Here is a 25,273-nt window from a genome sequence, read left to right as displayed (position 1 = left end):
TTTTAACTATGAGTCTGTAACATTTTCAAATGTAGAACAAGGTGGAAATCTCACTGTGTTGTTTTTAGGCTACTCAGTGGGGGGTAGTTTTGGCTACAAAGAACAGAAGTAATGGAGTAATGGTGATATAATCCCATTGGGATTTGGCTTGCCCACTGGCTGCGCACCTGACCTGTTCGCAGAGCCACATGGGGATTGTGGTTCTGGAGTCCAGCCATAGGTCAGCGCTCCAGGACTGAGGAAGGGGAAGGTGAAAGGGCTGGGGGGACTACCTCCTTAAGAATCCTTTTGAGAAAGTCTTCTGGTAGCTTCTGCCTGGAGCTGCTGGAGAGGACGATCCATGTGTCTGCCCTCTTAGCACCCCAGGTGGGCAGTCTGCAGCCTCTGCCCCCGGAGTAGGGTTGGAACAGTGTCCCAGGGCCTCCGAGAGACCATCAGAGGTTCTGGCTGGTTTTGAGATGCCATCTCTGTGGTTCATGTTAGAGATTTCTCTGGGATGGTCACAGCCTAGAAAGCCTCTTGAGAGATTTGCAGATTGAATTCTAGTGCACCGAGACTGAGCTATAAGGATGATGACTAAATTGTCTGTGGGTAAGGTGACTTAATGTAGTTTTTATGAGATATCTTGTCAGCTGTGAAATTCTTTTGAGGTTTTGATACGTGAGAAGGGTAAGCTTCCTCGTTTTTGTTTTTGAGAAGAAATTATCAAAACTTTTTATAGACATAATTCTGTGAAACTGGGAAATCGAGCGTATGGGTATATTCAATATGGGAAGTAATAGATTAATAAAATGACCAGTGTCGTATCTGATGCTGGTGGCTGGACGCATGGCTGATAGCACCCAATTCTGAAAGTGTATTGTTCTTGCCCAAATATGCAGTTTCTTAAAGTGATGAAAACTACTTGTAATGTTAGTATTGAATAAAGTAATCCAAACTGTTTTATTTAGCACTGTTTATATCTCTCAAAGGACAGCTGGCCATTTACATAGGTTCTCCTAACAAATCAAGTTAGCCACTACAGGCGTAAAATACTGTTCCTTGGAATGTTAATTTTTGATGTCATTTTGTAGGGAATGTAGTTTTAAATGACAAGGTCATAGCAAAATATGTGTCAAAACTTGATTTGATTCATTCCACACATATTTATTGAATGCCTGCTGTGAGCAAACGCTGTTCTGGTGCCGGAGACCAGGCAGTGGGCGAGTGAGCCCTTTTTCTCCTAGAGGTCGGTAGGTTGCCTTCCTTGGGTGGAGACAGACTCTAGTCCATTACCACCTACTTGGCCCTGAGGATTGCAGGGGGGTGGGGAGAAGAGGGAGTGCTGGGCTTGGCCAGGAAGAGGGCACTGCATCCCCTGTCCTGTGGCTTCTGCTGATTGCTCTGATTCCACAGCTCTTCTGGGGCTGAGCAGCAGCCCCCCCCTCACTGCCAGATCTCCCTGCCTCTCACCCGTATGGGTCCTTTCTCCTTTGAGGGTTCCACCTAGAGCCCCAGCAGGAGGAGGCAGCTGTGTCTGCCTCCGAGTGTGCCGAGAGGTCACGATGGCCGTTAGGCCTTCCTTTGTCTTTCTGTACCGAAGGTTTCATCACAGTCCAGAGCCACACAGTCCTCTGGTGAGTTCAGGAGTCACACAGTGCCTTCAAGGCCCCAGCTTGCCTTGTGGTAGGGCCTGCAGGTCCAGCCAGTTACCCAGCAGTATCTCTTCTATTTCCAGAAGGCAGAACCAAAATACTCTAACATGTAGTGTTTGTTAGAGCAGTTGCCAGCTGTGAGAGCCACATTAGTACATATCGCAGATAGGTGTATTGTCGGTGTGTATTACTGGTCAGACACGCCACTGAAATCAGGAGGCCTGTGTGTCCCACTTGGCACCTTCCTGCTCTGGGAATGTGAGCATGCTGAGACCCCATCATTTATTTATCCTAAAATATCAGGGGGGCGGTGTTAGATGACTCCTGTTATGTAATGAGCCCGTCAACAGACTTGAGAAAACGGACTGTGCTGCACAGATTGGGCAGTGTCTGCAGCATGGCAGACTGGTTCCCTTCGCACCTTTCCTGTCCTGTACATCCAGGGTCCCAGGAAGCTGAGGATGGCCTGTCTTATGTTGTTATTTCAGAAGTGTATACCTTGAGAGAACATTGACAGGATGTTCTACTCTGCAGGTGCAGACCTGCGGTGACATTTGGCAAATTGGAGTGCCCTGTTGACAAGATGATTTAATGTATTGCATTTGTGGGACATGGAGAGAATTTTAGCACACTGGTCTTACTGTTGTCTTCCATGACTTTGGGCCCATATCTTAATTACTCTAGGCCCATGTCTTAATTTTTGTCTCTATATTTCTATATTCCTGTTGTTATCAGACAGAACTAAGAGGTGCAGGGGAGCATGTGCCCTCAGTGCTTCAGGTGTACTAACTTCTCACCCAGGGCGACAGCCGGGTCGGTGGCACAGACTGTTCTTCTTACTGGGAGCCCAGTGTACCTCCCAGACGGCTCTCTACAGCCAGGTCCTGCCAACAGGGGAGGAGTCACCCATGGCTCTTCATTGGTGTGGGCACGAATCTGCTAACCAGATACATCTAGACCTACTAACAGCATTTCCAAATGGCTGGGAATTTTAGGTAACAAACACCTCAGACTTCAACATGTCTGCTGAACTGCTGGAAGAGAGGTGGTTAAATGCTTGGTGTACAGTTGGTGTTCAGTAACTGTTGAAACAACAGAAGGTTTACCCTCAGTATCTTGGAGTTAGATATTTTGGAAAACATACTTGCATGTTAGATATTTTGGAAAACGTAGTTGTATGACTTTCTACTTTTCTGGATTTTAAAAAACTGGATCCTTGCTCAGTAAATTGGTAGCATGCTTGGGTGAGGTTTTTGTTGTTTTCTTTTAAGTTAAATATGTTGAACAAAATTAGGGTCCAGTGATGGCCTGAGACTGCAGACGCACCATGAACGAGAGCGTTGAGGATTCATTTCCTGCTGGAGTTCCCTCAGTGCTTTCAGTGGCCTCGAGTAGCCTTCAGACCTGCTGATAATGTCAGGGATGGTCACTGCAAATGAATTTTGGGGGTGGGGGAGGCAGGATTTCAGGTAAGAAAATTGAAGTCAGACTTGAACAATAGCCCCATATAATACATAAGATAACATGATGCTCCTTACCGTTGTAACTTGATATTAAAGAATTACTGTTAAGAATATTGCCTGCTGTTATGTAGACTATTTTGCTAGCTATTGAGCTAACATTATTATAATATATTATAATTATAATATAACATAATATATATTAAATATAATATAATATCGATCTACTTTTGTCTTTTATTTGCCTTTATTATAATATAATAATATATAATATTATAATATTGAGCTACTTTTGTCTTTTATTTGCTTTTCTAAACGAAGTTGGAAGCAGGTAAATTTGATTTCTCACAGCTTCTAGGATTGGCTCATTCCCCTCCCTTTAATTAATCTCTAAAAGAAATGGAGGATGACTGTCTTTCCTTCCCCCAGAAGGACTCTGTGGAGCAGGTCATTGGCCCTGAAACTTAACTCCGCAAGTCATTGCCACCCCCACAGGACTGGCTTTTTGCCCATGGGGCTGAGAGTGACAGAGTGACTTTTGAGGCAGAGGTGAGGTGTTGTAAGGTGGCCTTTGGAGCTCACTCCTCTCTGCTGAAGACTTTCGTTAGGGAAGGAAGGGGGGGCCGTACCTCTCCACTTGCGTTTGGTTGTTGACATCCTTGCGTCTGAGTCGTAAGGAGAGAACACTTGAGTGTTGAGTTAAATGGGGCTTTTCTGCCTCCAGGGACAGTGTCTGTGTAACAGGGTTGGGAGGCACTGGGCACTAGATCCAGCGCATTGTCAGCGGGTGGGAGGGCAGAGCCTGACTGCTGAGACTTCGGTCTCAGGCTTGCTGAGCGTGCCTGTCTTCCTTGTCTTGCACGTCCCTGTGCCTCTCCAGTCTCAGACCATCCATGCTTAGCATGGGCACCAGAGGTGCCCACCGCTCAGAGCACATCAGAGTCAGCGGGGTAACGTGCCTGGGGGGACGTGCTTTACTGTGTCACATCAACTGGAATTGTCTTCCATCTTTCGTGGGTGGAATTCTGTTTCTCAATGTAAGGTCACTGAAATGATTCTTTTGGATAATTCTTAAAATGCCAACCAAAAGTTTTGGTAGGTGGTCTTAACAAAGTTCACTCTTGTTAATCTGGGGTGCCAAACAACTGTGTAATTAATTGGGCCATCACAGAGTGTTCATTTTGTACTTTCAGAAGAGAAGAGAAACTGGGTTGTAAGTGCCCAGAAATATATTGTAGTGTCATGCTGATTTAACGAAAGGGTGAAAAGTGTGGTTAAGTTCCATTGTAACTCTAGCATGCCTTCTCTTTTGTCTACAGACTTCATGAGGAAATCATTGACTTTTATAACTTCATGTCCCCTTGTCCTGAAGAAGCAGCCATGAGAAGAGAGGTGGTGAAGCGGATCGAAACTGTGGTTAAAGATCTTTGGCCAACGGCTGATGTGAGTATGGTCTTTGCACTCGTACATACGTGAGCACCTGTGATTGCAGTGTGTCTCTCGTGTCTGTGCAGACCTGTGTCTCCTCACTGGCCCAAGGCAGGGACTCTCCAGATGTGGTCCTGGGCCAGGTGGCAGCACCTCAGCCAGAAGTGGGTTGGCAGTGTGCCTGCTGAATCAGACCCCAGGGGTGGGGCGGGGGCCTGTGTCTGACTCACCCTTCTGAGTGTGGTCCTGATGCATTTAAGTGTGAGGACCACAGGTCTCGTAGAAGGGTTTTTGGAGTGGTGTGATTGTTTTTCTTTTAAATTTACCTTAAGGTTAGACATTTTTCCCCCTCCACCACCACTCATTGTAGTGTAAGTTAATTTTTGTGAAAATTGAAAGTATTTCCTCACATACCACTTGAACAGTAAATGAACGAGTGTCCATTGAGGTGAGGGCCACTGGCATTTCTATGCTTGGGCGCAGGCACTGAACACGTCCTCTAACCAAGATAGAACAGCCTGTCCACAGTCTCCTGTCCTAATCAGTGACCAGTGACTGTTACTGCTGACCTAGCAGGAATGGGAATGAGCTGGGCTGCTGAAAGGGCACACGTGCCCCCAGTGAGCCAGGCAGCAACTCGATTTCCCTCCTGTTTTAAAGTGACTTACATCCTAGGCTTTAAACTTCAGTGCCCTGGGATAGTCTTCTGCCTCTGTGTCCTAGCTTTGGGTTTGAAAATTGTTGGAAGGCTTGAGCCAAGTTCCAAAAAGTCCTTGGCTTTGGCAGGTGTCAGTGAGGCCAATACTTGTTTTGCTTCTTAATTTTGAGTTTTAAAAAATTTCTTCTCAGGACAGGTCTTCAATTTAAAAGTGAAGGCGATCTCATTGGGTTGTTTTTGTGTCCCCCGATGCACAGGGCAGTTTTAACTTTCCCCAGGAGTAGGAGGGAGGCCTTCCTTGCAGTGAGAAGAGGTGGCAGGATGACTGGGTTGAGACACCTGTTTTAAGACAGTCATTCTCTTTCAGGTCCAGATATTTGGCAGCTTTAGTACTGGTCTCTATCTTCCAACCAGGTGAGTGCCTGTTGTATTTATGTTTATGGGGATGGGGGATGGTGGTGTCTCTATCTGTATTCAGGGCTCAGAATAGGTTCGTTGTATTGAAATCTAAGGCTAGAAGTATGAGCTGAAGGAAAGGACTATGGAACAGGGAGGGGAAATTGCAGGAAATAAAATTTAATTTACCATTATGATAATTGATTGCTTTGTATTTTCCCTCTTGTACTTAGTTCGATGGGGCACCAAAGTGCTGGGCACTAGAGACATAAAGGAGATGAGTAAGAAGTCTGGGGGGAAATGTAGTAGAAAACATTCTGCTGATATTTTTGGATATGTCTTGAAAAATTGATCTCCTATTTTAATGAAGATTCAAGCAAAATTCTAATTAAACAGCACTTTGTTAGGATTTTTATTTAATAGAGAAATGTCGAACAAGTTTGCATTCTAAAGTCATTCTCCAGTGTTTCCCCTATCAAGGACTCTTTTAATATCCAAATCAGTTTTATGTACATTGTTTCATTAAAAGTCTATTCTTTTTGTTAACCCATTGTTAGCATTTGGAGACTAAAAAGGCTATAATCTCAGGCTACAATCTCAGGGTTGGCGTTGGCAGGGCCGGTGTGGAACTGAACAGGTTCGAGGTGTCCAGGATTCCCGGGTCAGCAAGAGTGATCCAGTGTAGACAGCACAGAAGTAAGGACACAGAAACCTCCAGAGGGGCAGGCACTTTATTTCAGTCCCTTATTACTAGTAATGTTGGGAGACTGTTGTCAGCCTTTTTGCTACCAGTCTTTATGTTACAAATCCTTCCGTAAGCTGCATTTCCTCTCCCCTGATATGCATAATGAGATTTCCTATGGCCCTTGAAGGAGGTGGGATCATGTGCACCGTGGCACCAGCCAACCCCAGACACCTGTGTTCCTGAGTTGCAAGGTAAGCAGCTCACAGCTACTTTTCTTTTGTCCAGTGACATTGACTTAGTGGTCTTTGGAAAATGGGAGCGTCCTCCCCTCCAGCTGTTGGAGCAGGCCCTGAGGAAGCACAACGTGGCTGAGCCGGGCTCCATCAAAGTCTTGGACAAAGCTACAGTAAGTGTGGGCCTGCCCCGATGTGTGTCATTCACTGAGGTTGTCTGTAACAGGTCTTGGTTACATTGCTGAAGACTTCTCTATTTCTGGTTTAAGCATGCTTTGGCGTTGTTTTGGGTGATCCCACAGTTGGGATCACCGTGTTCAATGACAGTCTGAACTGCAAGCCAAGAGAGCATCCTGCTGCTCTCCGCACTAGAGCAATTGCTGTTGACCTGTTAGGGTGTGGAAGAAAAGGATGTTAGTATCTGAAACGAGACATGTGCAGTTGCTGCCCTTTCTGGAGTCTGTAGCTGAACGACTAAACCATGGCCAAGATTACTGTTTGCTGAGTTAGACTTCAGAAAGAAAAACTTGCCTGTTCCTTGCACTGTTCTAAAACTATAGATTTATGAAAAACCTCGTATTGGGGAGAAGTTGGAAGATGAGACTGATCTTGCAGTGTACTGGTTAAGGTTCCTTTAAGTCCAAGATTAGAGACGGTGCAGGAACAAACTTACTTGCCTGCGTGTGATAGTTGTTAGCTCACCTGTTCTGCAGGCTGACATTTCATTTTTAAGTTTTGTTTCAACCTATGTGAAGTCAGAGTAAATTTTTTCAGTTGTAAGATTGTCAGAAATTAAGATAGGAGCTTTCTCTTGCTCACATAGTGAAACCGTTTGCTCCCCTGCCTTCTAGCATCATGGATTAGTTTGAGTCAGTTTTAAAATCACTCACGGGTATTATCGAATCCTCCACGCTGGTCTTATTGGCCGAAACTATCTTGCACTTTCCAGGTGAGGAAACTGAGGCACAGAGAGGGTGGTAATTAGCCCAGGGCAGGTTCAACAGCCATATCTTTTCCTGGGTGGCCAGAGGTCCACTCTCACTGGGGTCTCCTTGGCAGTGGCCCCAGGTGAGCATTCAGATCAGGCTGGAAAGTGTTTCCGATTGATTTCTAGACCTTTTAAACCTTTAACTAGACCGCAGTTGTTTTGGTGAAGGGAACTTCTTTTTTATTCCTTAGGGGCTAAATAAACAAAACATTAACTTTTCTTCTGGAAAACCACAATTTTTGACGGGGGAGGTGATCTGAGTAGTTGCTTGGGCATCTTTGATGAGGCCAGTTTTGAGTGCCTTTTGGTGATAATTTCAGTTGATGAGTATTTCCAAAATGGCCTTTTATTCTCTAATTTTTAGGGAAAAAGTTTTTTTTTTTAGTTTGTTTTAAAGATTGAAACCTGAAGTAAAATTGTTTGGAGAAGCAACATCAGTACAAATTACAATTTTAAAAGTGGCTTTGAAGTTACTTTGAATGTTTCCAGAAATTCTAGCTATCATATTTTGGGGAACAGGAGTTCCTCCCCACCGCCAGGCACTCGCGGTGGAACCAGGACTCGGCTGGCCTCTCCTCGTGGCAGGCAGGCGCGTGTGGCCTGGGCCTTCCTCCCCTCTTCCTCCTTCCCCCAGGCACCTGTTCCCCTTCGCCCCCACCCCCTTGGCCGGAGCGTACGGTGTCTGTGATTGATGCTCGGTCACTGGCGAGGTGCTGAGTCATGCCAGCAAGACTGGCAGAGCTGTGGGCAGGACTGAGTGGTAGTCTTGGGTTCCAGGGACTAATGAGGTTAATCCTGGCAAAGTCCCTTTTCTTTAATCCCCAAGCCCACTTTGTGAATAATATTTCAGAAGCATGTGTGTACAACTTTGGAAACATTTTGATGCCTGATTATGGAGACTGCTACATATTGAAGCATGGTTTTTCAAATTAAATTTTTGCAGGTACCAATAATAAAACTCACAGACCAGGAGACTGAGGTTAAAGTCGACATCAGCTTCAACATGGAGACTGGGGTCCGGGCAGCAGAGTTCATCAAGAATTATATGAAGGTGCTGCTGTCAGCAAGTTAGCACAATAAAAATAAGGGACTTAAGATGTTAACATTGGGTATTGTTTCTTCTATAAATGTCAGAAACCTTAATCTGTCAATTATAATAGAGACTGTGCAGTTGAATTACTTATCCTACAATATTATTCTAGGGCAAGAATATTGAATAATAACCTTGAAACTACTTAGCTGTTCTTCTGATTTACTACTTTCCTTGCACAAAATGACCACCCTTGCAGCTCTTTGTGCCTGATTTGCAAGGAAGTCCAGGGGCCCACTGGACAGTAATGCATCATGACGCACTTTAGATTTACTTACTTAGTCTTGAGCCTGAGGATGGCAGAATAGACTTGTTTATCAAGGGGACCGATTTTGGATGCCGACCAGTTAAACAAATGGTCTTTCCTCCTGTTACAGTGGAAGTGGTGACATCCTTGATAGAGGCCACCCAGCACCTGTAGTCTGGGTACTGCCTCTTCCCACAGTTTGTCAGGGACATTGCTCCTTTTGTTTCCCTTTTTTCTGCATCATGTCCTGTTTGAAGGCTTATTTCTACTTCAGCAGACTTGAAACAACAGAAGTTTCCGCTGTCCCCCACCCCTTGTCTAGTGTCTGCATTTCCTTGTTATCTTCACCCTGCTCTCTGCACAGGAGGACTGGGCACTCATCCTACTGTTGTCCCCTCCCTCATGAGCCGTCTCCCCTCCACCCCTTCTTGCTTTTCTCTGAGTGCCTCTGGGTGCTGAAGGTTCTTGTTCTGTCCCAGTACCTTCCCTCCCTCACCGCTGCACCACCCTCCCGACCCCTGCGCCTGCATGGACCTCCACCTGGCATGCAGCAGGCTGTAGGAAGTACTCGAAGGACTGTGCTCATTCATTTTCCGAGTTTCTCTTCATGTAGAGTAGCCCGCTTCATAACCCAGGGAGGGGCTCCTCATGGGATCTTAATGAGTCCCCCATATAACTTACTCTCAGGCTCTCTGATTTGAGGATGATTAGCCTAGAGGTTTCTAAGGGGCAGGAGGATGGAGGAGGGTTTCTTTTCTACCATGTAAGGTTGCTCTGTAAGAAGTTTTCAAAGGTATATGAACTAACCAGTAAATATTTTTTCTTTTGGAATTTACAGAAATATTCATTGCTGCCTTACTTGATTTTAGTACTGAAACAGTTCCTCCTGCAGAGGGACCTGAATGAAGTTTTTACTGGTGGAATTAGCTCATACAGCCTAATTTTAATGGCCATTAGCTTTCTACAGGTGAGTGTGCTTTCTCTCCAAAACGCTTACAGTGAGACTTGTGTAGGAGTAGCTTCCTCAGTGTTGGCCAGCTGCTGAGCGGATCCTGGCAGTCCTCCTCTCCCCTCACTATTCTGTTTTGGTTTAGGAGAGATGGATTTCTAGTTCTCATAAGAAAACCCTATTTTGATTAATACTTCTTTCTTATAGTTCCTTTATAACTTAGTTTGTAGCTGATTTAACTGTTAGAGGAGGGAGGACTTATCTGGTTGTCAGTTAAGTGTATGTTAATCTAAACTTTAATATCTTGAGAGACAAAACCTTCATACCTGTATAGACAATAAGAAACCATTTTTCTTGGTCCTTGACTATACTGAAAAATCTGTCTCAGAAAAAAAGTTTGAGCCTTGGATAGTGTGGTACAGTGGATTGGGTACTGGCCTGTGAACTGAAAGGTTGCCAGTTCGATTCCTGGTCAGGGCACCATGCCTGGTTTGTGGGCCAGGTCCCCAGTTGGGGGCATGTGAGAGGCAATTGATTGATATATTTCTTGCAAACATTGTTTTTCTCCCTCCCTTTCCCTCTAAAAATAAATAAGTCAAATCTTTAAAAAGAGAGAAGGAGAAAAGTTTGAGACCATAAATGGTAAAAAATATTGAAAAGAGCTTTTCCCCCAGATTGACAGAACTTCAGAATTTTGTCTTGAATTATATATTGCCCTTATTTTGTTGATTACCAGGGAAAATCCGTCAATAGAAAACCTATCTGCATGTTAAATACTGTCATATACTGATAAACTATACTCATAAAACTCTTTAAGTTAATTGAAATACTATCTTATTTATATTATTTTGAATGAAGGATTCTGTTCTTTACAAGATATTGCCTCTATATTTTGGCTGTACAACACTTTCCCTCCAGGTTTATTATTAATTTCATATTTGGGATTGGGCTTAAATGAGGGTTTTATGTCCAGAATTGATCATTTTCTCATTATCAGGAATAGTGCTAGTAGCACAACTCCTGGGTACACTACTTTCAGTATTTTGACTTCCTTGACCTGTCTTTGCAGAGATGCTTTAAGAATGGGGAAGATGGGCCCTGGCTGGTGTAGCTCAGTGGATTGAGCACGGGCCTGTGAATCAGACAGTCGAGGTTCGATTCCCAGTCAGGGCACATGCCTGAGTTGCAGGCCAGTTCCCAGCAGGGGACTCATGAGAGGCAACTGTACATTGATATTTCTCTCCCTCTCTCTCATTCCCTTCCCCTCGAAAGTTAAATAAATAAAATCTTAAAAAAAAAAAGAATGGGGAAGATGGAATTCCATGTGTTTCATTACAAGATTAATCCTGTTGCCTTGTTTTCTAACTCTCCCCTCCATGATGCTGCTCTTACAGCCGTTCTTCCCTGGTGTTTGGACGTGATTTTGAATTAAACACAACCTTCTCTTCACTTACTTCCTCATGGATTACTGATGTGAACTATTTACCATTCACTCTTATTGTTCTGGGCCAAGTGCCTCCTGCTGAACTACCCATGGGTCACCCCAGGCGCTTGCCCCGCAGGGCTGGGGCTGCCGTTCATGCCACATCCCTTTGTGCTTTGCCCCTTGTGCCTCAAAGCTGTGACTGTTGTAGCACCTGAGTTCATTGCACAGCTCATTGAGGTAAGAAGACCCAACCTTCCCTGGGTATTTCCCAGGTGTTTGATTTTGACTAGAAGGCGAGGAATAAGGAAGGGAGTAAGATGAGACAAAACTAAGAAGCTACATTTGTGCTTCTGGAACATGCACATCCCTAGAAGTCAAAGTCCTGAGCCCTAAAAATACGTCTAGGATTTCCTTATGGAGCTCTGTGCTGTAAATTGTACTTCTGTCAGGACTTTGACTTTCATGTGCTGCCCAGTGTAACTCAATGCAGCTGGCAGTATTCTCTGTCCAGTCCAGCAAGGTAGCCATGGGCCACTGGGCTGCAGATGCCTGTTGAGCCCTTGTCAGGTGGCTAGCAAGACTGACAAACAGAATTTTTAATTAATTGTCTTAATTTATTAAAAAATATATAGCCACATATGGCTCATGGCTATCCTCCCAGGCAGCACAGGTCTGCGTTGCTCAAATATGAGTCTCTTAAATCAGTGACTCAGGAGGGTGTCAGTAGACAGTGATTTGGGTTTGGAAGAAGTCCTTTGCCTACTTAAAGAAGTTGTGATGCTCGAGTGAGGCTGATGCCAGTGTCTGTGACAAGCAGGGATGTCAGTTTGGTATAAATTCAGTGATACAGCACTGATTCTTACACATGCTTCACATCCCCTCGCATTCTGGTTTTCTGTGATACTGTCAATCTAATACCGCCCCCTATTGATTGTATTGTGGAACAATGGAATTAAGATGAGAATCTTTAAAATTACTTCTACCATCTAGATCAGTGACTTTCAGGCTGTCCCATCTCCTGGCAAACATTAACTAATTACTAAAATTCTGCAGCACTGCAAGAAGTATAGATTTGGTCAGTTTGACCCCCGAAAAGGCATAATTTTGATTCATTCACACCAGACGGCTAGTGTTATGTTGGCTGTTGTCATTTTTTTGACATTCTAAGGGAAAAGAGGTCAGTGCCCCTGACTAAGTAGTAGGGTGATGGCACACTTTCTTATCAGTAGTTGGGAACTTGTGGTTAAGCAGATGTCTCTTTGTAGGAAGTTGCTGTGTGGATTACCAATTTCAGAGAACTCAAGTGTATTACAAACATGCAGGTAGAAGGTTTCCCTTCTTTTGAACCCTCTTTGTTGAGTATGACCCTCCAGGCTCTGGTAGTGCCTCCTCGAAGCTGCTCTGAGCCTCGTGTGACGGTGCACGAGCAAGTGCCAGAGGAGACCACAGGGTAGTAGACTTCATCGCACACAATCTTCTTTAGAAATGACTTCAATCCATTGCTTTTACAGTTGCATCCCAGAATTGATGCCCGGAGAGCTGATGAAAACCTTGGGATGCTTCTTGTAGAATTTTTTGAACTCTATGGAAGAAATTTTAATTACTTGAAAACTGGCATTAGAATAAAAGAAGGAGGTGCCTATATTGCCAAAGAAGAGATCATGAAAGCCATGACCAGTGGGTACAGACCATCGATGCTGTGCATTGAGGACCCCCTGCTGCCTGGTAAGGGCACCTGGCTCAGCACTCGCCCCAGGCCATGTGGGAGTATCCCTTCCCTGGTGCGCTGGTGTGGTGGTGGTGGTGGTGTGTCCTCGGGCCCCGTGAGCCAAGGGCAGTTCATTGGCTCTGATGCAGACTCCTACTGTCCTATCAGTTAGTAGTGACAGTTTGCAATTCCTTATTTATGCTTCTAATTACTTACTGCAGAGTTGCGGTTTTGTTTATATTCTGTAGTCACTCAGAAAATGGAGATGGTAAGAATAAAGGAAAAAAGTTTACTTTTTAATTATAAAACTATTACTCATGCATCATAAATCATTTAATTCCCAGGAGTACGTAACAGAGAAAAGTGAAGTATGCCATAACCCCTCCCATTTTGGTGTGCATTCTCCCATTTTTTCCTAAATTGGTATTAACATTCATTATTGTAGCCTTATTCATTAATAAATGGCATCAGGTAATAAGCAGATTTGCAACTTGTTTTTTACTTAAAAGTATATCCGATATATCTAAGATCACTTTATTATGTGTGTAGGGTCTACTCCGTAACAGGGTTGCCACCCTGAAGAACCCAGGGCAGGTCTGCAGGTGCTCATATTCCCAGCCCTTGGTGACAGTCTTTTAAGTCTTTACCAAGCTGATAAAACCATGCAATATAAATTTAATTTACATGGTTCACATTTCTTTAATGATAGTGAGATTAAACACATTGTTGTTTATCAATTCCACGAATGTTTATGGAGCATCTATTAGGTGAGACACTGTTCTTACTGTTGATGATAAAATCAGTGATGGGCAGGTGACAGCAAAGGTGGTGGAGCTGTCAGCCCCAGGTACACTGCCCCTTTGTGTTCTTTTTGTCTGAGTTCCGTGCTTCGTCCATTTGTCTGCTGTGCGGCTCCCTTACTGACTCTGTGACGCCTCTGTGTGTCAGGGAGCCTTTTTTGTTGTGCATACTGTGCTTTTTTTCTCCTCGGTTTGTCATTGGCATCTGGATTTGATGTTTTTTAATTTCTCTCTATATTTAATATCCTCATATTTAATAATTTTTGTTTTATGGCTTTTGGGGTATGAACTAAATTTCTTAATTTTTGTTCCAAAGAAAACATACTGTTCTTTTCTGTTGTTGTTCGTAAATGACATGACTTATACCTTTTCAGCAGCCGTTTCCCCAGCAGCCTGGTAGGACAGGTTTTCATCATCTGCTGTCTGTGGCGATACTTCTATTGTCTTTAGTGTTTGCTGAAATGCACTTGAAAAACAAAACCCCACCCTATCACTGGGTGATATAATTAAATCGGGAAAAGAATATTCCAATATTTAGAACACCGCTTCTAAAAAAAACTTGTGAAAAAGTTTAATGTAAATTAAAATTAATGTTAAGCTCCTTAACTGTGGCTTACTTGGTGACTTTAGTGGTGGCTTCATTTGATTTGCTACCCAAACCTGGAGTTCGGACCTGGAACATTCTATCGTAGAGGATTTGCTCTGCAGGTCCCATTGGTGCTGACTGAACTGTGCTGTGCTCAGGTCAACTGCCTGCGATAGTGAGCTCTCAGTCAGCACAGTGGCAGCCTGATTCAGGTTGCTGCTTTGACTTCCTTGTGTTTTTTTGCCACCTGGGGAGTTACTTGACTTTTGTAAACTGTCACTCCATCTCGGTGAATGGCATCTCTCTTCGTGGGGGTAGACCCTGGTCTGGTGATGCAGATCAGGGCCCTTGGCCTGTGAACACTGTAAGAGGCATGTGACAATTAGCTAAGGTGTATTTGCAGGTCCCCAATTCGGCTTTGTTCTTGGGGTCTGGACGTGTTTGAGTGGTGAGGGCCCACTTCAGAATAACTTCCGTGAGAACATCAGAAACAGTTGATGGCTCCAATGTTCAGTAGAGTTTTATAGCTGCCTTTCTGTTTCAGGAAATGATGTTGGCCGAAGCTCCTATGGGGCCATGCAGGTGAAGCAGGTTTTTGACTATGCCTACATTGTTCTGAGTCACGCCGTGTCACCACTTGCGAGGTCCTATCCAAACAGAGATTCCGAAAGGTAACAGAAGTCACTCAACACCTCTGTTGGGCTCCAGGGGCCTGGCAGTTGTACCCTCATTAGCCTTTGCCTCTGTCATTTGCTTTCATGAAGTTTAACAGATGTGCCATCAGATTTTACTAAAACTCGAAAACATCAGTAAAGGAAGACCTTTTGGGAATTTAGGATGGTCGTATTTGATTTATTCCAAGGTTAAGAGTTGAAAATTTCTTATTTGAGGAGTGAGCATTTCTTTTTTCAGAATATTTTGCCGGGGGTGGGGGGCGTGATTCCTGGCTTGTGAAACTTTACAGAAGGTGCCCTGACCAGTGTGGCCCAGGCAGGCGGTTGCAGCGTCATCCTGTGCACCAGAAGGTGGAGGGTTTGTTTCCCAGTCGGCACCTGCCTGGGCTGCAGGTTTGATCCCCGGTTGGGGTGTGTACAGGAGGCGGCCGGTTGATGTTTCTCTCACATCACTGAGCGGTGTTTTTCTCTCTCCCTGTCCCACTTCCTCTTTCCCTTCCTCTCTCTCGAAAAGCAATGAAAAAATATACATGGGTGAGGATGAAAAAATAAAATAAAATAAATATAAAACTTTGGAATATGATGCTTTTTCTTAAGGTAGTCTTCAAAATGTGAATAGTCAGCTCTACGTGGATGTGTATTTGAGTCCACAGGCCCCATCCCTTTTCTCTTAGGCACAGCAGCCCATCATTCTCCATTCTGAAACACTTACAGTGTGCACGTTCATTGCTAGTGAGAAGTATTTATTTCTAACCCCGGAAATGGGGCGGCAGGGTCTCCCCAGTGCCTGACTTTGGTGAGAGATTAATTCACTTGCATTATCCTAACCACTTATGCAGGAGTATCTCTTTGCTCCCTAATGGGAAATTGTTCAAACTAAGAAAAATACCTAGTTTTTTTTGTAAGAGTTTGATTTAAAACTGTAAGACTCAGGCCAGTGGTATCTAGAAGAAATACAGTATGGGCCAGATGGAATTCCAAAGTTTCTAGTAACTGCCTTAATACTGCTGTGGTGGAGGTGGTGGGACCGGGGATGGAGCGAGGAGGTAAGGGCAGAGCGGCTGCAGAATGGTGCAGTCGTCTCTGTTCCTGGCCCGTTATAGAATAAGTGGGTTGTGGGCCTGGCGTCAGGGTGGTGGGGGTGGAGCTGTCATGGGTTTGTGGCCTCCGTCCACTCACTGTTTTCAGGCAGCGGTGTAGGCCCCACGGTAGGTGCTCTGTCTCTCCATCCCTGGTGGAAGTGGGAATGTCAGACCTTCATGATCATGTTGGTTGGGAAGGTGGACTTCCCTACGCAGGTGCTTGATTTAAGCAGTTTTTGTAGATCAGTTTAGGCTTAAGGACTTCTACATAAGCATCTACTTTTATTGTACTGTGATCTCAAAGTACGTTTGGGTTTGAACATCAGAAGTCATACATATTTTGTAAAATTATTTAAACTTTTTCCTGTATTTCACTTAGCAAACAATATATTGGTAAAAGTATAAAGTAGCTGCTGGGGAGGGTTCATGGGCTTCACAGTCCTGCTGTACTGTGTTGATTTCCCTCTTCGTCCTTTTGTAGTACTTTAGGGAGAATCGTCAAAGTAACTCAGGAAGTTATTGACTACCGGCGGTGGATCAAGGAGAAGTGGGGCAGCAAAGTCCACCCGGCACCCGACCTTGGTGAGAGATCATTCCCTTGCATTATCCTTCACCTCCCGAACACTCACACAGGGGTATCTCTTTATCCCTTCATGGGAAATTGTGCAAACTAAGAAAAATTTCTAGTATTTCTGTGAGTTTAATTTAAAACCATAAGATTTAGGCCAGCATTATCTAGTAGAAATATAAGGTGTGTGCCTCATGGAAATTTAAAGTTTCTAGTAACTGCCTTAAAGGTGTGAAAATAAACAGGTGAAATTAATTTTGATAATATGAGTTATTCAATTTAGTGTACAAAATATTAACATTTCAAGATGTAATCAATATAAAAAGTCATTGAGATACAAGATCTGTCCAGAAAAAGTCCAGCCATTGTTAACATGTTGAGAATGGTTGACACGACATTCATGTGACCTGGCAGCCAAGGAGTGGACTGGAGTGCACGTATGTGAACAATGATGACCTCACTGTAGTAGTCAGTGGGGGCAGTAGATGCCATTGAGTGAGCTTGTGCACTGTGTGGGTGTCACATGCGGAATGACTGAGTAGAGCAATATATCTGCATTAAGCTTGAATACTCCTCTGTGGAAACTATTCTTACGGTTCAGAAGGCCACAGCTAAGGGCATCTGGTGATTGGCAGCTTCATCCCGACGATGCAGCCACTCACGCATCACACCTCGTGCAGACTTTTTTGGTAAAACATCAAATCACCCAGGTGACTCAGCCACCCTATATCCCAGATTTGGCACTCTGTGACTTTTGGCTTTTCCCAAAACTGTGACTTTTCCCTTTGAAAAGGCAGAGGTTTCAGACTGTCAATGAGACTTAGCAAAATGCGATGGGGCAGCTGATAGTGACTGGGAGAATCTGTGTGAGGTCCCAAGGTGTCTACTTTGAAGGGGACTGAGGTGTCATTGTCCTATGTATAATGTTTCCTGTGTCTTCTTTAATAAATGTCTCTTTTTTATACCACATGGCTGTATACTTTCTGGACAGGTGTCGTATTTTGCAGCTGCCATTTGTATGAGATCTGAAATCCAGTGTTTATTTATACTTGTAGTACATTGTAGTTAGGATGTTAAATTTCCACCAGAAATACTTGATCTGTAAATTAGATTTCATAAGATGTGCAGTTGAAAACTATTTACATATACAAATTGTTTCAAATATATTTAAATGTTTTCCAATAGCTGAAACAAAATAATTTAATAATTAAATAAAATTAGAAATTCAGTTTGTCAGTCTCATTAACATCATTTCAGGGCTCAGTCATACCTGTGGCTGGTGGCTGTCTCCTAGGACCCTTCTATCTGCGCTCCTTGAAGGTGACTCACCTGTCTGTGTTTTTCTCTCCACAGACAACAGAATTAAGATAAAAGAGCGAATCAGCACATGTGATGGGGAACAGCCCCAGTGCCGAGACCCGGAGCCATCCTACAGCCAGCGCCTGACCTTGTCTCTGCCCAGCCCCCAGCTTCTCTCCTCGGGCTCCTCTGCGTCCTCTGTGTCTTCACTTTCTGGAAGTGACATTGTGAGTGTGTCTGTGTTTGTGCAAAACGTCCACAGCAGGGATTTTTCATCATTCTCTGTGTGTGTGTGAGACCACCCACGCGTGCGCGGTGCCCTCTGCTGTGAGTGCCAGTCTCAGTGGCCCACGTGGCCTCCTGTGGACACTGATGCCACTGACAACAGAATTGCAGTACCTCTTAGATAGTTTCTAAAAACCTTATTTGGAAATAAAACATTTAAGTTTAGGTGTCCCATCTGTACTTCCTTTACGTTTTCAGTTTGAAATGAAGGATGTGTGAGTGGCTTTGGGCTGCCTATAGTTGAGCAGCAGCAGTGGACAGATTCTAGCAGCTTGGCACAGTGAGTGTGCTGCAGGCCTTTCTTTCCTGACTTTAAGAAGCCGTGCACCTCCTCGTACAGCCCTCCCTGTTCTTCCTCCTCGCAGGATTCAGACACGCCACCCTGCACGACACCTAGCGTTTACCAGTTCAGTCTGCAAGCGCCCACTCCTCTGCTGGCCAGCTTGCCCACCGCCTTGCCCATCCCGAGTGGCAAACCTCAGCCCACTACTTCCAGAACGCTGGTCATGACGACTAACACTCAGGTATGTGGCTGCTGGAACACTGGGCGTAACAGTTAAAACTCAGGTACGTGGCCGCTGGTGCCCATCGTGTGATGGGCTGTTGGGAACCATGTAGGAGCGGCTGACACCTTTGATTTAGCAAGAGAACTTGAAAAGTCTTTGGAAGATATGTTTCTGTCTTTTAGGAAATTTTCATCTTTTTCGGATGTGATAGCGTGTAATTCCTGTCATTCTTTAAAAGACAGTGCGTTCCAGGTCCACCACGCAGTGTTGCCACATGGGGGCTCAGTTCTCAAACACTGCAGTGGCTTTTGACAAGGTCCAGTTGACTGTCATTCTGCAGATCGCACTGCTCCACAGTGTGAGACCGTCGTCCTGGGATTGCGTTGGAGAGAGGGCTTGTCCCCAGGCCGAAGTGGACATGTGCTCCTGTTTCCATCTGATCACAGTTTTTACATGCTTGTGTGGTCTGATGTAAACTTCGACTTTTTCAAGTTGATCACATTTTTTCACATAGGCAGTATTTATAGGGCTTTTTGTATTAGAATGTCTTCTTTTTTTTTTTAAGTCTAAAAGACCATTTCAAAAATATTAAATTTTGTACCTACTTCCCAATTATACATCAATTGAATATACAAGGTCTGTCCAGAAAGTATCCAGCCACATACTACGAAAAATAGAAATGAAGATGAAATAAACATTGTACACAGAACAATGACATCTTGGTCCCCTTCAAAGTAGGCACCTTGGGAGCTCACACAGATTCTCCCAGTCACTATCAGCTGCCCCATCGCATTTTGCTAAGTCTCATTGACAGTCTGAAACCTCTGGCTTTTCAAAGGTGATTTTAGTTTTGGGAAAAGCCAAAAGTCACAGAGTGCCAAATCTGGGATATAGGGTGGCTGAGTCACCTGGGTGATTTGATGTTTTACCAAAAAAGTCTGCACGAGGTGCGATGCATGAGGGGCTGCACTGTCGGGATGAAGCTGCCAATCACCAGTTGCCCTTATCTGTAGCCTTCTGAACCGTAAGAATAGTTTCCACAGAGGAGTGTTTAAGCTTAATGCAGAATTTAATGCAGATACATTTTTGTGCTCATTCAGTGCACAAGCTCACTCAATGGCATCTACTGCCCCCACTGACTGATACAGTGAAGTCATCATTGTTCACCCGTACGCATTTCAGTCCACTCTCTTTGCTGCCAGGTTCATCGATGTGGTGCAAAACATTCTTTTCATATTAACAATGGCCGGACTTCTTCCAGACAGACCTCGTATATATGTATAGAACCATCACATTAATTCACTTTAAAAGGAAAGCCAGTCTCTACAGCGTGGTTTGAGTGTAAAACAACATAGATGATGTGCAGGGAGGGCCACCATCACTCTCCAGAGATCTGTGGGGCAAAGGACTGCAGGTGTGAACAGTGGTTTTCGAAGGTCTGAGGAGAGGGGTTCACCCAGTGTCCTGCGCTGTGCGGGGATGGTGTGCAGACAAACCGTGGAGGAGGCAGCCTTGCCTCGGTGACCATCTGCAGGCTGTCACTGCTGTGGGCTCTTTTTAGATATTTGAGGGACAGTGACTCTGATGACTTTAGGGTTTTTTTTAAATTGTTTGGTCTTGTTTGTCTTAATAAATACTGAAACTTTCTCACTTTGGTTCCTATTGTGATTGCTGTTTCAGAACATAAAATGTTTCTGATTTGTAACAAAATCTTGGGAGGCTATAGTCAAACACAGACCAGATTCATGAGCCTTTTTGCAATTGGCAGCCTTCTGGTGCTCAGCCCTGGAGGTGGGGTGGTTGACCTGTGTTGGATGTGTACCTTATGGCTGTCTCTGGTGGTTCTGTCCCTAGACCAGGTTTACTATACCTCCGCCGACCCTGGGGGTGGCCCCTGTTCCTTGCAGACAAGTTGGTGTTGAAGGAACTCCAGCACTGAAGGCTGTGCACCACATGTCTTCCCCAGCCATTCCGTCCACGTCTCCCAACCCACTCTCCAGCCCTCACCTCTATCATAAGGTAGGTCTCCTGTCCAGCCTAGGCCCCCGGCACCTGCCAAAGCAGGTTCGAGATTGGCAGTGCTTTCTTTGCCAGAGAGAACTTTCCACAGACTTTTTAAAATGGAATTTGTCTTCTGGTTGTTCAGCTTCATGTTTTCCCTTGCAAAACTTTAAAAGTGGTAAGAAATTATTTCAAAATTTGATATAGTTTAATTCCTCTCATTATATATTCCTCTTAATTTCTCTGTTGAACTTGTTAGCATAATACTGAAGTTTGAAATAAGGTTTGGAGTAACTATTATTTTGTTTTTCTGTTTATCTGTTAATTTATGTGCTGACAACTTCGGTGTTCAAGAAGCAAACAATCGGGAAAAATTTTGATGTGGCCCCGGCAGTGTTTGCATTGCCACAGTGTCACTCCCTTCCCAGGGCTTTGCCCGGGCTCCCTGCAGAGGGCCAGGTGGGCTGGCAGGGCCCGAAGTTCATGTGCTTTCTAGGTCCTGGGGGTCTCTGCAAATGTGTTTTTCCATTTTCCCGAGGCTAATCTAAGCCCAGATCGCACACAATAGACAGGGGAGTCAGACTCATTTTCACCGGGGGCCACGTCAGCCTTGAGGTTGCCTTCAAAGGGCTGAATGTAATTTCAGCTCTTTAACAGTTAAGGAGTAGTTACATTTATACAGTCCTAAAATTATTTTGGACACCCTCTGAAATAACACCCTCCATCATTGAGGTCTCTCCTTATCTTAGCAGCACAGTGGCATGAAGCTGGCCATGAAAGGCTCTCACAACCACAGCCAAGGTGGCAGCTACAGCTCTGTGGGCAGCGGAGGTGTGCGCCCCCCCGTGGGCAACCGGGGACACCACCAATATAACCGTACCGGCTGGAGGAGGAAAAAACACACTCACACGAGGGACAGCCTGCCCGTCAGTCTCAGCAGATAATAGCTCCTGGCGGCACCTCCTGGCCCCCACCCTTCCAAGACTGACCCGGGTGGCCTCGGCGCCCGGCGGGAACTGAGACCAGCATCTAGCACATCAGCCGGGCCTCTCGAACGCCCGCCGCTGATCACTCTGCATGTTCCTTGTGTGGTGGTCACGTCCATCTTAAAGAACAGCTCCTTGTGCTCATCTGTGAAGCCTTATTCAACGTGGACGCTGTTTTCTGCCTTCCCAGGATCCTTCCAGAGGCCGGTCTGGACCTGGAGCTGCAGGGGGTGAGGTCGGCTTTGGCGTTTGTTTCTCAGTAGCCGCGTCTGTTCCTTTGAGGCTGGGTGTTTTCACTTTATGTTTGTCAGAGCCGCAGAGATCAACCCCGCACTCGGTTCTTCCCTGGCGGACAGGATGGGAGGTCGCTATTGTTTTACTGCCCTCACATTTTGTTTCAAAATTCAGAACTGTTTTTCTATGTAAATATTGAAAACTTATGATTTGTGCAATAACTCAGATATTTTTTATTTAATTTCATATTTTCATGTAAGTTATATTTAAGGGAGGAGGGAATTTTTTTAAACGAGCTTAGGTCCTTTCCCAAGTTGCATTTTCTAAGTTGGGTTCATCAGGTCGGCCGGTTGTCTGATGAGCACCGCTGCCAACACCGTGAGTGCGGGGCTTGGCTTCATTGTTATGTTTGTTCCTGGGTCGAGGGGAGGCCTCTCAGTTCGTGAAGAAGCCAGGTTGCCCCCCAGTTTTCTGAAGGGGCTCGGCCCCCAAGTCTTCTGACCAGCTGCCTGCCGACTCTGCCGTCCGGCCTGTCTGTTGTCTCGCTCTGACCATGGAGTTTTAATGTTTTGGTTTTTGGTTCTTTTAAACTAGACAACAAATCCAGCATTTAAAGTGCCAGAAGTCTAACTTTCTAAGGGGAGAAGAGGTTGTCACATTATAAAATCTTTAAAAAAATGTGAACTTCTACATGCTTCAGTCAGTTTTAGTAACATCGCCTGTAGTGATGGGTCTGGTGAATATCATTGCGGACAACGGTGCCCAGTTTTAGGAATGTGGAGAAAGGAATTCTGTTGATTCCATTGAGGAATCTGTGTAGCAGTATGCGTTCGTTCTGTTAAGAGCAAATATACGAGAAGTACTCGAGCTGCTCGGCGTGCCGTAGGGAGTATTCCTAACGTATTGCAGGAGAGCACAGCCCAGTGTTGGGCCCAGGGAGCTGCTGGCGCCCGGCCTGAGAAGCATACAGGTATACTATGCAAGTGTATTCTGCCATGACAACCACTGTCTTTGTTACCTTTTTTTGATGAGAATATATCCATCTTGTCTAACCCTGAGTTTTTGGAGCACTACAGTTGTCCTGGGAGTGAACTGCACCTCACGGGCCGTCTGACTTCCCATTTGTAGCCTGGGGCGTTGGCCCTGCTGAGCACGGCAGGGAGGCTGGCCTTTGAAGTCCACTAGTGGAGAAAGCCGAGAGGAGACACTTAGTTTAGCCATGACACTAGAGAGACGTGTAGAGGAGGTCTGAATGTGATGGACACCCAGCGAGGGCAAGCTTTAAACTGTCTATGGTCCGTTTACTTTTCTTTTCTTTTTGTTAGCAGGACTGGCCCACTTTATCATTGAGAGCTGCCAGCTGCGACTGCAGGTTGTCTAGGAGGCATTCCAGAATAGAGTAGCACATTCTGTCTGCAGTTCTTAATGACTGAAAGCTATCAAAAATATTTAAAGATATTTAAATTGTGAACCTATTGATAAAGAAATATTTATAAAAATTGATACGTAGGCCTGTACTAATCTTTACGCATTAGCAATATTGACTGTTACACTACATCGAGGACACCACTGCGGGACGGCGGCGGGTGTCCCGCGGGTGCCCCGTTTTAGAGCCCGATGCACAGGCGCAGGCCCCGTGCTCCACCGCGTCATGGTGAGCGGAATGAAATTGGCCTGGCTACCACTGTGGTCTCGCGCTGCAGGTTTAACGAGAAGAAATCATGTTTTGATTTTTTTTGTGTGTGGACAACAATGTGGAAGCTAAAATTGACATATTTTTATGTAAAGTTTTTCTATTCTTTGATTTTTAATAAACTTTGGAAACCAAGTAGTGTTTGAGTGTGGTCTTTCAAGGGGAAGGGCGGCTTCTACAGTTTGGCATTCTTGAATTTTCTAAATTAAGGCATTGAAGAATGATTTCCTTGGGTCAGTAAACCCAGAACCTACTCGGGGTTCCAGGTTATGTACGAGAGAGTCGGAATTGAAACATAGTATTTGCTCTGTTGCAGTGTGATGAGGTTCCAATAAAACCATCTAAATGATACTATGTCTGTGGTTTTACAAACCGATACTAGGGTGGTATGTACTTCCCAGCCAAACGTGTTTTCTCTGTATCACTATTAGGTCAACATTTATATTGATACCACTTTAAGAAGACACATTTTAAGCTATCGATCATAATGTATCTTGAAATTTAACTTATGTGTAGTCTTTAAAAGGAAATTTATAAAAATTCTTACAAACCAGTGACCGAGGCACAGAGCACCATGTCTCAGGTTGCGGCCCCTTAGAGCATGCATTTCAGAACCACCAACAACATTGTAAAGGCGGGTGTGGTGGGTACAACCACACACTCACTCGGTCCTTTTCCACAAAAGGTGTCCGAGGGTTCTCCTTGCAGGTGCTGCTGGAAACCAGGGAGGCCCCCCTTGCAGCACTGCGCTCCCGTGAGGTTGCTGGAAATCCCAGTGTTCCTGAGAAAGTGCAGTGGCCGGACACAGAATGACCTGTGCTGATGCGTTTAAATAGTTATGAGAATACTGCTTGGCTCAGGGAACGGGGTGATTTCCTGTTGGACTGGGTTTTCGCAGTCAGTGTTTGGAAGTGCTGGCCCTCATCTAGACAGGTCCTGGAGAAGTGCGCTGGGATTGTTTTAAACATGCACTACCCTCAACGTCCCTCAACGTCCGGTCAGTTCAGCTCCTCTCTCCCTCATCCCACTAAAGGCTGTTGGGCCTCCTGTTCTGGCCTCCCTGCCCCCTGCTGCCTCCTCCTCCAGCTGCATGGCCTGTGCTTCACACACCTGCAGCCCTCACACTTTCTCTCACTTGCTTCTCCTGGCAAGACCGTGCGCTCTCGAGGCCCCTGCTGGCCCTGCATTCCAGGTAAGAAGACTGGCGGCTTTAGCCAAGACCCTGTAGGTGGCACCACTGAGATGAGCCTGACATTGGTAAGTGCTTGGTGCCGGCCCTGTGGCACAGGTATGGTTCCCATTTCTAGGTGAATAAACTGAGGCATGGGGCTTGAGTAACCAGGTCAAGGCTATTCAGTAAGTGTCGCGGTGGAGATGAGACACGTCTCCCCATGCCCTCAGCACTCAGGTGTTCCTTGCCCTTTCCTGGTGATGGCTTTTAACCCCCGCTTAGTCCATACTCCTTTCCCATCCCCTGTTCCCCTCGCTCCCTCTTGGCCATTGGCTTTGCCTCCCCTTAGGAAGGAAGCTCCTCTGTCTGCTGCCTCCGTCAGATCTGGATCTATGAACCCCTCGTGAATGAGGCCAATCCGTCCTCCATCCTCATAGCCCTGGGCTCGTCCTGGCCACCCATCCTCGCCTCTCTCCCAGACACCAC

At 45.2% G+C, this 25,273-nt stretch overlaps 1 protein-coding gene across 2 annotated transcripts in view; it reads left to right on the top strand.

Moving 5' to 3' along the window:
* TENT4A (terminal nucleotidyltransferase 4A) overlaps positions 1 to 23,751 on the top strand; it is a 46,270-nt gene extending 22,519 nt beyond the window's left edge. Inside the window, exons 2-13 of one of the 2 annotated variants that reach the window (XM_037137653.2) lie at positions 4,414 to 4,537; positions 5,548 to 5,594; positions 6,547 to 6,667; positions 8,426 to 8,533; positions 9,658 to 9,786; positions 12,706 to 12,919; positions 14,833 to 14,959; positions 16,526 to 16,626; positions 17,966 to 18,138; positions 18,562 to 18,720; positions 20,557 to 20,721; positions 21,456 to 23,751. In XM_037137653.2, the coding sequence (XP_036993548.1) occupies positions 4,414 to 4,537; positions 5,548 to 5,594; positions 6,547 to 6,667; positions 8,426 to 8,533; positions 9,658 to 9,786; positions 12,706 to 12,919; positions 14,833 to 14,959; positions 16,526 to 16,626; positions 17,966 to 18,138; positions 18,562 to 18,720; positions 20,557 to 20,721; positions 21,456 to 21,647 (1,660 nt within the window). In that variant the 3' untranslated portion in view covers positions 21,648 to 23,751. Of the gene's footprint in view, positions 1 to 4,413; positions 4,538 to 5,547; positions 5,595 to 6,546; positions 6,668 to 8,425; positions 8,534 to 9,657; positions 9,787 to 12,705; positions 12,920 to 14,832; positions 14,960 to 16,525; positions 16,627 to 17,965; positions 18,139 to 18,561; positions 18,721 to 20,556; positions 20,722 to 21,452 lie in introns of both variants that reach the window. The other variant, XM_037137652.2, reaches the window with a different exon arrangement.
* Positions 23,752 to 25,273: the final 1,522 nt, after the last annotated feature.

The sequence above is a fragment of the Artibeus jamaicensis genome, unplaced genomic scaffold, assembly GCF_021234435.1.
Source record: "Artibeus jamaicensis isolate MK-2021 breed Jamaican fruit bat unplaced genomic scaffold, CSHL_Jam_final scaffold_369, whole genome shotgun sequence".
Classification (NCBI taxonomy): Eukaryota; Metazoa; Chordata; class Mammalia; order Chiroptera; family Phyllostomidae; genus Artibeus; species Artibeus jamaicensis.
Note: the sequence above shows the minus strand (reverse complement) of the source record. Positions and strands in the feature narration are given on the sequence as shown.